Source organism: Anser cygnoides, chromosome 10, assembly GCF_040182565.1.
Source record: "Anser cygnoides isolate HZ-2024a breed goose chromosome 10, Taihu_goose_T2T_genome, whole genome shotgun sequence".
In the NCBI taxonomy this organism is placed as follows: domain Eukaryota; kingdom Metazoa; phylum Chordata; class Aves; order Anseriformes; family Anatidae; genus Anser; species Anser cygnoides.
Window position 1 is genome coordinate 6,853,683 of NC_089882.1, and position 17,176 is coordinate 6,870,858.

Sequence of the window (17,176 nt, forward strand, 5' to 3'; positions counted from 1 at the left end):
ATAATCAGGAGGAACTTTCCAGAAGCTCTTTATTCTAGTTATTTTCTTTTAAAGCTGTGTTTACTCTAAGAATTCGTCTGAGGCAGTTGAAATATGTGGCTGCAGCATAGCACAAAATACTCTGTATGTTTTGTTCCTCTTCTTGTTCTGCTCTGACTTGTGCAAACAGCTTTAATCCAAAGGAGCAGATCACACAGTCTGTGGCTGCGGCATCGCGCAGTCGAGTGTAGGGTGCGAATTACCCGCGTGCTGCACATCCTGACACTGAGCCCTCTCGCCCTGAGCGGAGTGTAAACACGGTGTATCCTCCTCCTTCACGAGTCCTCGGAGCAGGAAGCCACTGGCGCTCGGGAAGCCAGCACATCTGCGGGACCGCGCACCTGCGCGTGGATGGCGACGTCGGCAGGCTGCGCTGGGAGCGGGTGCTGAGCGCCAGCGCGTCCCCGCGGCCCCCACCGGCCGGGAAGGGACGCGGCTGGGAAGGGCTCCGCTCCCTGCTGCTGGGGACACGGCCCCGCGAGGGCCGTGCCACGAGCCCGGAGCAACCTCTGCTGGGACCCTCGTGGCTGTGAGGGCCCTGCGGCGTGGTTCTGGGCGGCCGGGAGGCCGCGTGCTGGCTGCTGGGAGGCCCCTGTCGTGCTGGCGTCGTGCGTGGGCAAGGTACGGGCACCTATAGGCATGCTTGTGGCCGCGGCAAGCTGCAGGGGCGCATTTGGTGACCGGTCCCTGGTTGCCCCTCTCTTCTGCCGCCTCTCCCCGTCCCGGCCCTCCCTGAGAGCGGCTCAGAGCTGGGGCAACGCTCTTCGGCCACGGGTGGAGGCAAAAGAGGGATTAAGAGCTTGGCTTCCTGCATCCTGACTCGAAAGTAGGCATATGTGCTTTTTTTGGTGAGTAGAAACAAAATCAGTTTCGACAGAGCTTTTTTAGGGAGTTTTCTCAGGCACAGGATGAAATCTTGAGGTGGAAAAAAAATTCACGCTTTTTTCTCTCTGTTGGGCCAGTGTGATGAGGACCAACTGTATTTTTGGGTGCTTGGGATCCGTGTGTGTCACTGTCGAGCATGTGGCTGTTGAGGAACGTGTGCACGATGTACATGTCTCCTGCACGGAGATCTGGTGGGATGGGATCCTCGCTCTGGACCCAGGCCGGAGCTGTTCCTGGGAAAGAAGCAACGAGGCAAAACTGGGCAGGAAAAGCAATTCTGTCCCACTTGTTCCCTTCTGGCTGATCCTTTCCCTTCTGCCTCGTGTCCTAGCCGTAACCTGACAGCCCCAAATCCTTAGCTGAGTGCATTTTTCTGACTGTGTTGTGGGCCTGATCCTCGAGAGGGGTTAGGTGCTCTCAGTTGTGGGTGCTCAGAGTTCTCGCAAGTCACCCTGCTCAGATGCTGGTGGTTACGTTTTTTTTTTAATGGAAAAAAAAGCATTTTTCCATTTGCTTCTCTATAAACTGAAACCACTAAAGAGCTTTTGCTTAGTTCCCCCCCCCCCAACACACACTGATGGGTGCAGGGGAGGGACTGCAGGTCTTAGAAGGCTGTAAGTGTGTGAAAACAAGGAGCCCTAATGAAAAGAGTTTTGCAACTTAATTGTAGTGGGTGTGCCCTTGTTTGCAAAAAGAAACGAAAGTGCTGGAGGCCGAAGTGTTTTCTTTAGCCTCAGCCTGGTGGCAGAGCGGAGTGAACTTCCCCAGCCAGTTTTGCCAAGGTGCCTGAGACCTGCAGGTCCCCGCAGTGCTGCAGTGCTGGGACCCTTCCCGTGGACTTCGGGCCGCCTCTCCCTGCGGCGCCCTCCAGAAATACCACGTTTTTCGCAGCAGACCTTTCGGACCTTTCTATCCTCTGTACCTGGGCTCCCGAGTGCCCTCCTGGAAAGGTGCCTTGCTCGCATCCCATTCCCTCCGCCCGATGCGCTGCGTTTGGGGAAGCCAGCTCGTCTGCTCCAAAGGGTTTGAGATCCGTGAGCTGCCCTCCGGACGGAGATGCGCACCTCCACGCAGCCAGCCTGAAGCCCGCTGAGGGCTTGTCCCTCCTGGCACGCTGTCTTCAACCCCTTAGGAGCAGTCCCCGACCCCCTGCGACTGCTGCCTTCTGCTGCAGGCTCCTCAGCTACCCAGTGCCCCATAGAAACGCGAGCCGTTTTAAATAGATGCTGCTTGCAGCATCTTGGACTTGCTCCGTGAGTATGAGAAATGTTAACATAAATTCTTTAAATAACATCTAGTAGTGTTGAATGCACAGAACTATAAAACATTTTTATATTCTGAGGCTCATTTGCATCTTCACATTAAAAACTGTGGTTTTCTTTTCAGGGAATGCTTGCAAGATCTGATTTGTTTTGAAATCAAAGCTAAATTTGTGTTCCTGCATTCCTCTTTGCCCTTCATTTGACAAATTTTTCTTGTTCTATAAATACAGAATTGTAAACAAGGGCTAATCCTTAGCAACAACCTGGAAAGTTACCGTTCCTCTCCAGCTCCTATTATAATTAATGCAGACGCTCTGAATATGATGTGATTTACACGTAGTATTCCTCAGGCCAGGAGGTACTAATACCTTGTTAGAGAACTGAGCAAAGAGCGCTCTTCTGCGTTCGCCATATAACATAATTGCCCTGCATTTTCTTTCCTAAGAAGATGGTTAAAGATGCTTTTTACTTCACATTTGGAAAATGGAAGGCTTCTGCTTTTGCATTTGGCTGAAATTGTCTTAAATGTGTTTTCCCTCCTGCAGCAGTCAACATTGTCAAAACATTGTGCAAAGTACATTTTAATAATACGGGTTAAGACCATCATTATATTAGTTTAATTCGCAGTCTAGGTAAATTCTTTAGATGCTTCCACTTTGTCATAAAAGTTTTTCACAGTAAACATCATCTGTTTTTTCCCTGTGTAGAAAAGAAAGAGGTAATAGAGTCGGTGAATGAATAAATCCCTTGTGTTAAATTGTTTGAGTACAGCTTGAACAAGACTTTCTCTCGTGGTCCGTCCTTTTCTTTTATTTAATTTTCATTTAATTTTGTTTTGTTCTGTTTATATTTATTCAGGGAGTGTTTTTTCAGTGTTAATCTATGTAAGCCACATGCAGTTGAATGCTGCAACTCCCAAAAGGCTGTGATTAAAACATTATGGATGTGGCAAACCACAAATAGAAAAGTAAGTTTACGTTTAGCTTTTCTTCATAAAATAGATTTTATTCAAGTTTTGTAATACCTTGGTAGCGTGGTCAGCATTGCCATAAAAATTCTGTGTTATATGAAATGATACAATCTGTGAAGCATTTCCCATTATGTAGACACCATGTCTTTAAATTATAGCAATTTCTTAAGATTTTAAAGCAAAATGAGCTCTTAGAAGTGTGATTAATAGCAGGGAATGAGGCTAACACTGGGTCATCAGTGGCACTCCATTACAAAAAAGGTTGGACTAATAAAAGCATCCATCTATTTGACCAATAAAGCATTTGAATGATATGCTTATAGTTTTTATCATCCCGTAGTTACTTTGTACTGAGCAAACTGTGATTTTACGTGCTGGAAAAGGAGCGTGGAGCAGGCAGCGCAGCCGAGGTGAGAGCAGCAGTCTCGCGCAGGGAAAATAGCATGACTTTCATGCGAAGCTTGATGTTTTCAGAAGCCTTCAGGTTGCGGGGTCGAAATTTCTGAAGCCGCTGTGAAACATCTGAATCCCCCGCGACCCGTGCCTGCCTGCCCACAGCCGTTCGGTGAGGCTGGCCCTCGCCGTCCTGCAGGGCGGGGAGAAAGGACGGTATTGTGTGTAATCATTAATTCAGAGTTAAGTCCCCGGCAGCCCCAGACATCAGAAATATTCTGCTGAAGCACAGGAAATGGGGCAGCACTTCTGTTTTCCTGGTGCGCGGCCGCCAACTCCGTGCTCGAGTCCCACCTTTCATCCTGCCCGCTATTATGCTGTCAGCCTGATGTACGAAAAAATAGGAGGTTGCCTCAACAATGCTGCTTTCGGGTTTCATTTAAATACCTGCCTTATTAGTGGGTTGTACTCATTTCATGCTTTTGAGCGAGCTTTTTTTTTTTTTTTTTTAACAACAAAAGGCTAAATGTTTTCTGAAAAAAAAAAGGGAAGCTGAGTGTCTTGGCCAGCCGCAGATGCCCAGGATTGTGCTGTGAAGAAAAGTACCAAATAGTCTAAAACTTGTGAAAAAATGATGAGGGAGGAGGCTCCTAGCCACCGTGCTGTTTGCACATGAAATGATGAGGGAGAGGAGATTAGTGCCCGGGCCAGCTGTGACCTTGGCAGCTTCCTCGACTGAGAACCGGGGTGAATTTCCTCGCTGCTCGGTGGCAGCGCTGGCGCTCCTCGGGAGGCAGCGGGGACGCCGGCTGGGATTTGGGGCACCTGGGGGAAAAAAGGACCTGTGGCATAGACCTCAACAGCATCCTCTACCCCCATCCAACCAGTGCGACGTCTTAAAGGGCTTATTTTTACGTACGGGAGGGATGAAGAGGCTTCTGGAGGTCACAGCAGGGATTGTGTCAGGGCAGGAATGTAACCAAGAGCCCTGGATTAACCCCTGCCGCTAGGACCATCCATCTTCTCTCCCGCTGCTTCAGATCTTTCCCGAAATCCATGTTCAAGATAGAGCAGTTCCAGAAACCTCCCCGGAGGAGGGTTGCGATGGGCATCTTCCGAATGGCGTGGGGGTGAGAGACGGGAAGGGAAAGGTGGAAAACCCCGGGGGCTTCAGGCGGTGGGCGCCACCAGGAGGGATGTCACGGGGCGGTCGTGCTGAGAGAGGGACACTGGGGTGACAGCCGAGGGCCAGAGCTTTCTGTTGTGGGAAGGAGACTTCAGAGGAGACGGAGGGGCTTTGGAGGGGCTTCTGGCACCGCCTGGGTTACTGAAGAGGAGCAGGGGAGGTCTCCGGAGACTGGAGGATGGAGGCAGGAGGCAGAAGGAAGAGGGCTGAGGACGGGGCAGAGAAGGAGGAACCGTGCCTTGTGCATGGGCGGGTGTGCATGAAGCCATCCGGCCATGCTGGGAGGGATGAGGTTGTGTAGAGAGGCAGCGTTTTGCTTGTTTGTTTTAGGGGAGAAACTGAGCATTTTGCATCCCACCTTTTGCAGTTGCTGATTTTTTTTTTTTTTCTTAATGTAAATAGATCTTCCACATCAGTGGTTTGGCCGGTAAATCTTGTTCTGTGAACCACTTTCAAGTGATTTCAGCTCCTTTCTTTACCCTTTATCTAGCAGATGCACGGCTGTGTTTTTTCCTCTGTTGCCTGTTGTCTTGAGGTTGCAAAGAAAGACTGCAAAGGCTTTTTGTTTGTTGTTGTTGAAGGGGGGAAAAAACCCTCAATCCACAGAAGAGTTAACAGGATTTCACTTGATCTGCTCGTTTATGCAATGAGTAATGCGAGGTTGGTAACAGCAAATTGTTGTTTATAAGCAAACATGGCACTGTGTAAACAAGAAGGCCTGGTCCCCAACTGGTTGGATTTCATGGTGGTCAGCAGCTGATATATGTAACGTACAACCTTTCTGCTGCTCGAAATGTCAGAAGAATGACTATTTGTTTGTCTTGAGTTCTTCCCAGCTGTTTACTCTGTAATGCATTTGCCTCAACCTTGATTCCCTAAGAGTGGCCCCTTTCTCCTCCCTGCTCTGTTTACATTAGTCCTGCCCCGAGTGTCACCTATGAAATCTGTTGATTATTCCACCTGGTTAATGTTAAATTGCTCTTGCAAGATGATGTGTTTGTTCATAAACACAAATGCTGGGCCCCTTGTTTACTGTACCCATGGCAGCAATCAGTTATTAAACAAATATTGCTTTGTTTGCGGGTGTGAGCAGCAGTTTATCCTGCAAGGTCTGGAAAAAAACCTTTAAATGCTGGGATTTTGATAAAGGAGAAAAAGGGGAGCTTGTCCCTGGAATGTGGCTGAAACTCACTTTGGTTTGCTTTGCTTATCTTTAACTTGGGTGAAGGGGCTAGAAAGATTAGCAAGTTGTTTGGTTTTTCCAAGAGATTTCCTTAGTGTAATGATATCTATCCAGTTGTTTGCTTTTTTCAGAAGGGAGAGAGCACTCCTGCAAGACGACTAGCACAGCGATAGACGGCTGATGGCTAGAAAATCCTGTACGGAGCAAACAAGGAGTTAGAAGGTCTAGGACAAAGGTATAGGGCTATGAACCAGGTAATCGCCCCAAAAGAACGGCCTTTGAGTTCTGTGCAGCGTTGGGTCGGGGGTGTTTTGGTTTCCCTCCGTGCTCGCGTCTGATTGTAATCGATGAAGTCTGAAAAGGCGAAGCTTTCACTTTTATTTCTGAGATGTGGGCAAAATCTCTGGTGTAAGAGCAGAGCCATCTGAACGAAAATACCCAATTTAAAAATGCTCTCTGCCATTCCGTCTCCTGCAAGTGAAGTTACTGAGCTGCTTTATTCTTTTTACAACTGGAAAGCAGCGTTTACTTCTGCTAAATTCTGTATGCTGGCTATTTGCTCTCCGGTTTCTGAGAGTCCTAATTAGAGAGCACCCTCCTGGTCGTTGCTGCTTTTGGGTTGTTTTGCAAATGAGCAAGAAAACTCAGTCACACCATCTTTGTTTTTCAAAATTATTGTTTGTTGTTGTTTCTGAACGTGGCTTGGATTTCGAATGCCAGGCAGGACCTGTTAGCACTAACAGTAAATTGTTAGGGCGTCTCACACAGAGGGAGTAAACCCTCCTAGAGTGACCTTGAGAAGGAAATGTTAACTCTTTTTGTATAAAGGTGGTGCCTGCGCCTTTACGTGCGAATTATCAATTAAAATATCTTGAATATACGTTTATAAAAAGCTTCTGAAGGATGAAATTAAATAATTGGCCTTTTCATCCCTTGGAAAGGCGAGAAACAAAATACGGATAGAAACGTGACGTCCTGCTTTCCCTACCTCACCCCAGTGGTCCGGGCCTGTTCTGGCTGCCAGAGCAGCGGGGGCTGGAGGGGAGATGGGGGCACCTGAAGCCGTGGCTGTGCCAGTGGGCATTAACCGGCTGGGGGAAAATAGCGAAGTGAGAACTGCGTCGTGCAGAAGTGCTGAGGACTCGCACCTGGCTTCGGGGTGGTTTCTGACTTCTGGAGGCCGGTAGACGGTTTAGAAACGCTTTGTTGGAGATCCGCCGGGTGGGGTGGGCTCGTCATTAATGTGTCGCCAGCACTCAGTCTTGTAAGGTTTGGTGTCGTCGTGTTGAAGTAGTGCTGCTGCCATCTCGCTGTCCCTGCTGCCACATGAACGTATTTATTAAATGCAGCTCTGGCCTTTCGGTAAGTTGGATACTCTGGTCGCCTTCTTGTCTGGGAGAGGGAACGCGAGCGTACGTAGCGGCGGCCGAGCGGCGTGCATACAAACAGGGGGGCCCAGGGCCGTGAGAGCGGCTGCGTTTCTGTTCCTCTCCGCCACCAAGCCCGGGGAGCCCCGCAGGTGGGTGCCTCCCGAGGGACATGTGGCGGTGCCGTGCCCCTCTCCGGCGAGGGGCTTTCCTCCAACGCCCACGCTGCTGGCGTCCCAGCCTCACGGCGGCCGTCGCAGAGCATGGCTTTGGGGTGGTGGTTTGCTGCTCGCCGTTCCTTTCCTTCCAAATAAATGATGGTCCCAGCGATGGTGAGGGCATTTAGTCAAGCTTGTGGCTGAAAGACAGCTCTCCCTGGGAGAGAGGAAGGAACCTCACTCCGCCGGTGACGGTATGTAAATGCTGCATCCTCTTCGCCACTCGCCTGGAAATGGCCCAGCTCGAGAGCCTTGACGCAGCCATGGCGTGAGCTTTGTGGATTTCAATAGCTGTCAAGCTGAGAGGTGTAGATTGATGTAGAGCTAGCTTCACAAAGGGGATTTGTTTATCCAAGGTGAGACTGGGAGTAATTTCCCTGTGGATGTGTTAAAAGAAGGGAGAATGCAAGATGCCCAGGCAGGGAAAGCAGAGTTGTCCGTCTCCGCTGCCTAACACTCGGGTCTTCAGCAAATGTTGGGTTATGTGACCTGGGAGCGAAAGCTAGGCAGTCGTTGTGGGCCGTATTGGGCAGGTAAGGGTAAGATGGTGTTTTATGGCTTCTGTTTCCGGTTCCAACAAGCAAGTTACAGATCACCTACCTGAAGCAAAGAAGTGAGACCTTTTATCTCGCGGTTTGGTATGATTTGGTGCATGAGTTTTTCGTGGGGACCAGCTCTAGCTCTCTGAGGAGAACCAGTGGCAACCTTTTAATGTCCATTTCAATTAATTTTCCTTGGATTTTCTTGTTCTCTGTTCCTTCCTGTTTGTGGTCAGCAACACCAATAATCTTAGGGTTACCAGCAGCGAGAGCTTCTCTAAGAAGTTGTTTGGCCATGATTTCACAATAAGCCAGCGTGGCACAACTGGAATTAGGCTCCTGCCTGTCCTTCCCTTCTCCTAACCACGGCTGTCTTAAGTTTCAGCTCCTGCAGAGCATCAGTCAGCCTTTCACTGAGCTGCCTCTAAGTGATTTCAGGTTCCTGTGGCCCTGAAGTAACCCAGCCTGCGTGAGTCACATGCAAATGGTGAGCGAGGTAGTGGTTAAAAAAACAAAAAGTCGTGGCAGCCTGCAGATAGGCAGCAGTAGGCAGAGCTGCTCTTCAGGAGACTGCGGGGTGGAAAGTGGACATAAGCCCCGCTATGGGTTGAGGTAGGTGGAAGTTCAGCTTCTCACCGGTGAGACCGCAGGCAGGAGGTCAGGCAACCTGCGTCCTTCTGTTGGCCAAGGTGACGTGCTGAAGCACTTCTAGAAAGCCCCAGCTGTTCACTCACTGGATTCAGGTACATAAGTCTTCACGTTTCCCCTTCCTCATTTGTTTCTTCCCTCTCTGCTCTCCCTGCGGCTCAGCATCACCAAGCAGTGCTTGCCCTGTGCGGGGACGGGGAGCAGCCCCCACCGAGCCAGGTGCCTTGGCCACGCCGTGGATCGGCTCGTGGGGATGCTCCGGGATCAGCACGATTTGCCTCCCTTCCCCGGGGAGGCTCGGCACATCGCCTCCACCATGGGCTCAGCCAACCTGAGGCCTGGGACGAGTCCAGCACCGACCCTCGCAGCCCCAGATGAGAGCACGAGGGCTGTGTCAGGAGGCGAACCCGAGGACGTGCTGCGGATAATCCCGTTTCTTCCGGACCCTTTATTTCCTAAGCACTAAATGAAATTTCAGATTTTAGATACGTCTAGACATATACAGTGCACGATAAAGTTGATAATACATTAATCATTTTTAACAACAGGTAATATGCATAATTTATGGTGTTACAGTGCTATCTTTTTTGATATTTATGATGGATAATGCTCAGTTTTTGCCCTCATATTACTGCTTTAAATTATACCACAAGAAAATTAATGAGAAACTAGATTTATGGGTTTCATTTGTTTGTCAATTCGGAAATTAATTGGGTGTTAATTTTAGCCGTCCCTCATCAGACCAGGTCTTTAGTATGTGTGCATTACTTTGCATTCATTGAAGCCTACCTCCCATTTACTGTGGGTCACTAGCTTTGCATACATTAAAATAGCCCTCAGGCTCATTCTCTTGATTACTTTTTGAACTGCCATGCATTAGAAAATTTACGCCTTTCTGTTATAATTATGAAAATTCTGTATTGGAAGATGGTGCTTGCATAACAGCAAGTATACAGTCGTGCTCAACCGTGTAAGATCATACAGCAAATCCCAATACATTTTTGTTCTAATCCTAGAAAATAGCACTCTTGACAATCTTTGTTGTGTGAGTTTCGTCCTCTGAAATTTCAAGGATCCGTCTTTATGCACTGAATTACCTCTTTAAGCTGAGGAAATATCAAAGGATTTCACCTCGTCTCTGTCGCCGTCTCTTTGTTTCCTCTTCCCGCACTTCCCGTACGCGTTCCTCCCTTCCCTTGCTCCAGGTTTGCCTCTCCTCTAAGAAACGCGGCTGTCAGACATGACTCAGCATCGCTTTTCAGGACAGCAGTCTGACTCGTTCTGTGCCATACTATTTTGGTTGGTTCTTAAAGATCATCTTTAATTGCTCTTTGCAACCAGTTCTCCCTTCTCGTACTCCTGCACAATTCAGCAACCACCAGTAGTGTGTAGGCGAGTGGCCTTCAAAGGGGTAAGCATGAAGTTTTATCCCAAAAGTACCCTAATGTACTGACAGTTGATCTATAGTTAGTTAGTACATAATTATACCTAAAATACACCCTGTCAGCAGGATAAATGACGGCTACTGAAAACTCTAAAAGCATGATGGGTATGCACCCATCTGCAACGATGAGAGCTGAGGGGTTTGTAAGTTGAGAAAGGCTGGTGAGTTCAGGGTGATCTGATTTACTTAAACCGTGCCATATGTTGGGATGGCTCTTTCTAATAGTCGTGCTAACCGCAGACGCGGGCAGAGAGAAGTCATCTGGTCCACCTGGCTAGTTTGGACTCCCCTCCCCGGCATTATTTCTGTATTTAGCGTGGTGGCAGCCCTCAAGCTGCTCATGTGAAGCTGGCTGATTCACAGTTAATTGTGACATGGTGTAATTTAGTAAATGAGCAGCTGAACATCTGTACGCCTTCCCCCACGGTAGATCAAAGCCTTACCTTACACAAGGCTTTTAATTTCCACTAGCGAATCCTTTTTGTTTTACTGAACTCATGGCTGGCGGGACGGTGCTGCTGGCCGGCCTAGGGACAGGCCGTCAGCCGGACTAAATGGGGGTTTCGGCATCGGCTGGAGGCCGTCGGAGCGTGTTCCTGGAAACACTCAGGACTGGTGGCAGGATGAGGAGCCTGAGGCGCTTTCCCTGGCCAGGCACTTGCACCAGAGGTACCGGGACTAAAAGGGTCCAGCTGTGAGTTCAGCAGCGGTGTCCTGGGAAAGCCCTCGTGGCCCTCGGTGCTGGTGACGGGCAGCGCTGGGAGCGCCCCGCTGCTTTTGCACTGCTTTTGTACCTGTGCTCTTGGTAAGAAGCAGCTTCGCTCATGCTTTTGTGTTGTCGTGCTGTTCGCACTCTGGAGCGTTAGTTCCAATGCTGCCTTTGCGGCATTGCATTGCTGTGAAGAGCTTCCAAACGTTGTTCTGTTTTTCATAGTCATGCGGAGAAGTGCTCAAAAGTTGGTCTTGAACTTGCTTTGGGGAGCTGCTTGCAACAAATAGGTAAAATATTTACGTATGAATGATGCCTGTGTGGATAGCGTGCCTGTGTGGATAGCGTGCCTGCTAGAGAATTTAGGACTAGAACTTGTCATTTGATCACTTACTTAAAGCTCATTTTACCATTACTCTTCCATCCATACAACTAGAAATATATTTTATAAATCTGTGTTTAGTTTAATTTACACATGCTTTCATGGTTGGGCCAAGTTCTTTAAGGGCATTTATTCTGCTTCATATAAATAATTGATCAGCCAAGTTAATTTACTTCTGCCTGACTTGGTCAACCTTAATTAACTGCCCTGGAATAAAGGCTGAACTTTTTGTTAGCTTAAAATCTTCCACAAATGTGACAAAGAGGGGATGTATTATGACAACGTTTTTGCTCTAGCATTGTTCCCAGGGGACAGAAATGTTGAAAGATCTTTATGTGCATGTATGTATTTGTAAAAACCTCCAGATACTAGTAGCCAAAATAAAATCATCAGCCTTGCTAGTGACTTTCTGAATGTAGCCCAGGTCGAGTCTGGAATCGTATTTAAAGAAGGATTTTAAGGCCCAGAAGACCCCAGGGATAGTTTTTTTAAGGTGATGAGATTCTTAAAGTGTAGACTGGTGCTTGTTCAGGAGTCTTAAAAAAAGTCTTGCCAGATACCTCCATGTATGGGAGGGCGTTCGAACAGATCTGGGTATCTGTAGTCTTTCAGACTTGCAGTGGGTCCTTATTCTGACGGGTGCATCAGTGATAAAATCGTCCCTCATGCTGACATTAAACAATGCTGCTTGGTCTTTAGAAACTATACCAGTAGCAGAACTGCAGAAATTGCACACTTCAGTGCCCACCTCCTGCCTGCTAATCTCCATGCTTAACCTTGCTCATCTCAATAGTCCGGTGGAGCTAAGAGATGTGTATCTGCAGCATCTGGACTTAGTGATGTTAAGGACTTTTTAAACAATGGATCGGCACAGAATGTTTTCAAAATGAGGATTCCTTCAGGTTGTATCTTTTTAGTTCAAAACACTGACTCCGGAGTCCTCAGAAAGATCCTTTTCATTCAGCCAGAGTTCACATCCGACCTGTGTTTTTTCAATTTTGACCATGCCCTTAAGAAATCAGCTGTCTCCAAATCATCTGGAAGACAATGAGCTGTTGTCCTCCTATTGACAGTGTGCATCGTTTTGATTCCACTCCATTGAAATTTTACCCCCTTACCTTGAACATAACATGTTAAGCAAAGAGATGAGCCAAACCATATGGTTTTGGCTTTGTAGTTGGCTGTACATCAAAACTAGAAGAGGTTTTGTGCAGGTTAAGTCCAGAATCTTGAAAAATCGATCTCTGTTGTGAGATTTTTAAATGAAGCTGATAGTAAGTCATACATGAACAGCTTGTTTAATACAAGCTCCTGGATTTCAGGATGCAATTTTACAAGGGCAGCTGTGGAAGTTTGTTGTTCATGTTGCAGCTTAGCTTTGGTCCCTTCTTAGGGGAAACGCATCTTGTGTCACCTTTAATAATCTGAAGAGTCATTCTGTATCCACCCCTAACATGAAATAGTGTAGAATTTTTATGAAAAAAAAAAAAAAAAGAAAAGATACTTACAGTGATAAGAACCCATCTATTTTAAGCTGTTAAAATACATTTTCCTTTGCAGAATTGATATGAGAGTCATTCGGCTTGGTAGAATGTGCAAGGCGGACGTGCTCTTCTGCCATTAAATTTCTTGAGTCGGAATGGGGTGTCTGGTATGTCATGGAAGCTTTTGTCGAATACAGTATTCCTATAATAAATCATTATGCACAACAGCTTTTTCGGTACCGTTCTGCTTACCTAGGGTTGTATTCGGACCAGAATCGGTGTTGGTGGTACTAGACACACAGCTTCGGTTCAGTTGCCACAGAACATAATCGTGTTGCATAAAGTCAGCCTTGCTTTGCTTTTTTCTTTCACAGTTTTGAATGACAGACTTCACTAATAGGCTTCTGTAAGGCCTGCTCCTCTGTGCTGAAGAGAGACAATTATCTCAGCCATCCTCAGTGTACTATCACCTCAGCTCATTTAGGTGTGCTCAAAAAGACAAATAATAATCATTCTTGCAGAAAGCTCTCGCAGGTTGATTTTCATGACATGACGCTTAATGATCAAACCAAACTGTGATTATTTATGTCAACTCACATTTGACTACAGTGAAGAAATAAACAGTTTTATCTTCTCTCCCTTGAAAATCCTGTTTCCTATTGGAGGCATTTTAGCAAAGTGGATTTGTTTTGTATTGGTGTCCAGCTGACGTTATATTGAAGTTGACTGCCCATGAATGGGTGTTCTTAAATCAAAATTTGCTCAGAGATGTTTGCTTCTGCTTTTAAAATAATCTTTGAGTGGGCAAAGCCCTGAAAGTCCAAATCATCACAATTTTCGTTTTACTGCCTGATGTTCCTGTTGCACACTCCACCTCTAGCTCCATTTCCCTGCTGGTTGCACTGGTTCGGCTGGGTACACCGCGAGGGCAACTCCGCATGGCTCTGCTGGTAGCTGTTTGGGGTGCTTGGAAATGTAAAAGGGAGCCTGGACATGTCCTCAGGAGCTCGGTGACCTTTTTGTTACCAAATACTGTAAATAATCCATCCTTCTCTCTGTCCTATAGGTTGGAAAAATTGTAGCAATAGCTACTGTTGTTTTTTTCGAGGAGCATTCTGCAGTCCTCGAGGCAATAAATAATTTCTTGACCAGTTTGTTTGTGAACTAGTTTCTGTGTCCTGGAGATATTTCGCTCAGAAGGGCAAGCCAACAAATCGTGATCAGGCAGTGATAGATCTGCTCCTCGGTGGTGCGCATTCTTCTTGCTGCTGTCAAAGACATCTCCGAGCTTTGGTCGCTGCTTTCTCTTAGCCTCCTTAATTTATCCATGTTCTTGCCTCCAGTTGATCTGTTGCATCAGAAGTATTTGAGAATGAAACGTGCTTTTCACTGTTGGGGCACGTCGGTTTTACCATCTCTTTCTGCTGTGGTGACTGCTGGAGGCACCTGCAGCCATTTTAGGGTGCCCGTCCTCAGCCGGGTGGCCTGCCCCAGGGCCTGCTCAGCCATGGGGACGTGCCGCCCACCCTTGGCCGCTGGGCATCACGGCAGTCCAAGAGATCAATCTCGAAGTTTCACCTGCTGCCACAGTCTTGTGTGGTCTCCTTGTCCAGATCTTCTGCTGAGTTACATTAACGAAATGCTCCGTTTCCTCCAGTTGAGGCTTGACCTCAAATTTAGATAGAAGGGAAGGAGTTGCAGCAATTTCTTGAGTCATCTCTGGTGAAAAGAGGTGCAGTCGCTGCCCGGTGTGTAATCCAGCCTTGCGTGCTAGATGCGTGGAGTGAGTGCTTGCATAGACCTCACTGTGCTTGTAGGGTTTCCTTATAGCGTCAAAAATGAAGAACACACCGTGCTCAGTCTGTGTGAGAGCAGGATCATGCTAAAACCCCAAAGCATTTACTCGTGGCATTGGGAAAGCCGTAGGTTAGTTTAGATCTCTGGAGCTCTTACAAGGGGGCTGACAGAAGCTTTGTAACGAGCCCCCAAGCCCTTTTGTCTCCTTGCATAATTCCAAGATTTCACAAAACAGATTGAAAGAGGTTTCCATAGACCAGCTGAAATTTATTTAAATGTAATCGGAACATTTGAATCTGTCCTAGCACCATCCATGCGCTCGGGCGGCCGGCAGCCTGAATAGATCCCTTCATGACTGGAGCGGGGTCCCGCTAATGAGCGGCTCGCCCGCCCGGGCCGTGAATCAGTGAGGAGCGCTAACGCCGGAGCGTGGTGGTGACAAAGCCCTCATTAGTCAGCTGCTTCTCAGTTATGACAGTTTGATTATCAGCCGTATGGATCATCGTTATGAATGGCTGAAGCTACCAAGTGAAAAAGCGGCCTGGTCTTGGTGCGTGCGGCTGGAGCACGTCGTCATGACGGTGGTCACCTACAGCCGGGGCCTGCGCTGGGAGGACGAGGCCTTGCCTCCAGCCGGTGCCGTGCCACGCTGGGCTCCCCTGGAGCCCTGGGAAAGGCTTCTCCCCTGGTACTTTTCCATTAGAAAGGCGTTCTGTTCCTCTCCCTTTCTGAATGACGTTTTCCCTTATGCGCTGGAAAGGATTTTTGTGCTTCCTTGTGAATCGGGGTAGTGACGGAACTGAAGCAGGTTCCTCCTGGCGCGTGAAGCTGCTGAATTTTGAAGTGCACAGCCCTGCGCAGAGGTGCTTGGCTCCCATGTGGGTGGTGAGCTGGTGCTGAGCGGGCACTGGGCTCTGAGCACACAGCACGGCTCTCCCCGGGCAGGGAACGGAGGGAGGGGTGGGCTGGCAGAAGCAGATCACATTAATTACGTGTAAGTCTTGTAACTCGGGGCCTAGCAGGTGGAAATACCTATAAAACAACTCATCAACACATCTCAAAGGTAGTGGTTTGCAGTTGGAAAGTGACGTACGTGCTTTGCTTGGGGTCTTGTGCTGCCAGTTCATTCACAAAACCACACATGAAATCCCAAGAGATCTTAGGGAAGCGATCGGGCAGTCCTCCTCCTCCTCGTTGTGGGGTCTGCGACCCACTGCCATAACTGGTGAGCACAGCATTTTATAGATCCGCAGGCACACGTCCACCAAGAGTTAAGAGAAGCCTGCTGGCCGGCTCTGCAGAGCTGTGACTGCTAAGATGATGTTTAGCCCAATACACAGCTTGCTGCAGATAACTCAGGAGCCTTTTCACCATAATACCATAATGCCTCCAAAGTCAGGCCAAATCCAATAAATTTGCCAAAAACACAAGTTCTGTGAGCCACCAAAGCAGTTTGCTCCAAGCAAGATCCCCTGGTGTCCAGCACATCCCAGGCTCAGCCTAAATTGATTCACGGTAATAAGAGGAATTCAGCAGTATCACAGTGGGGACGGAAACCGAAATGCTGAATGCTCTGCTTCCCCTACCTGTCCCTACGTACTACATATGAAGTTTTCGATGTTGTCCATCACATGTTGCAAAGAATGACTCATCGGTTTCAAAGGAAAGCATCCAGATGTAACTAGAGAAATTTAATTATGGATTCTGTGTGTTCATTTGAAAATATTTTTTTTTCTCTAAGGGAAAAAAGATGTTGAGCAAATAATACTATATTTAGAACAGAACGTACTTACTAAAATTATAGCTGTACCAACAGATAAATAAACATAAACTAGTAGCATGAACCATTAATGAAAGATAAATCGTATGAAGGGAAATGACAAATGTTTACAGTTTTGGCAGGATTTAAAACAGGGCATGTCTCCTTATATACAGCAACTGTTTTAACAGCTGCTTTTTTTTTCCCCTCCCCTAAATTATTTCAGGTTTTTGAGTCATGATGCAAGAATCTGGGACTGAGACAAAAAGTAACGGTTCAGCCATTCAGAATGGAGCGAGCGGTGGCAACCATTTACTAGAGTGCAGCCTACGGGAAGTGAGATCAAACGGCGAGACACCTTCAGTTGAAATTGGGGCTGCAGATTTAACACATCTTCAGCAACAGCAGGTACTGTAAGACATATTACAATTTTCCTACTTACAGAAAAAGCATGAAGCATTTAACCCCCCCCCCACCCCCAAACCCTTCACGTTTGCCAGTCAGAGGATGCTTTCAGGACCTGCCTACAACATTCTGTACATTTTTTGTCTGTAGAGGATTGCGATCGCAATGTAAAGAGAAACGTTAGACTTTTTTTTCCGGAGTTCTTTTTAAATCGTTCCCTGGCAATACCCGAAGATCAGGGCCCGAGTGTGTTGAGTCTGGTGGCAGCGATTGGGTGAACCGCTGTATACAAATAACTGGTTTCCAAAATATGTCACTGGGTGGAAAATACACTAATGCTAAGTTTTGTTTTTGCAACAATTTTTAATATAACCTAGCAACCTCTATCAACAGAATGTTTTCTATTAGCGAGAAATGCTGTGGAGGTATCTGCTGTGGCAAAACTTTGGAGTAAATAAATAAATAAAGCGCGCGTCAGGGCTCTCTTCAATTCAGAAGAATCGCAA

General features: G+C 47.4%; 1 protein-coding gene across 14 annotated transcripts in view; it reads left to right on the plus strand.

The window, feature by feature from the left end:
- The window catches only part of FOXP1 (forkhead box P1), a 371,023-nt gene that overhangs the window by 192,990 nt on the left and 160,857 nt on the right, over nucleotides 1–17,176 (plus strand). For 13 of the 14 annotated variants that reach the window (XM_067003312.1, XM_067003311.1, XM_067003309.1 and 10 more), the window contains one exon: nucleotides 16,492–16,673. In XM_067003312.1, the coding sequence (XP_066859413.1) occupies nucleotides 16,503–16,673 (171 nt within the window). In that variant the 5' untranslated portion in view covers nucleotides 16,492–16,502. Of the gene's footprint in view, nucleotides 1–7,263; nucleotides 7,281–16,491; nucleotides 16,674–17,176 lie in introns of those variants that run through there. The other variant, XM_048070157.2, reaches the window with a different exon arrangement.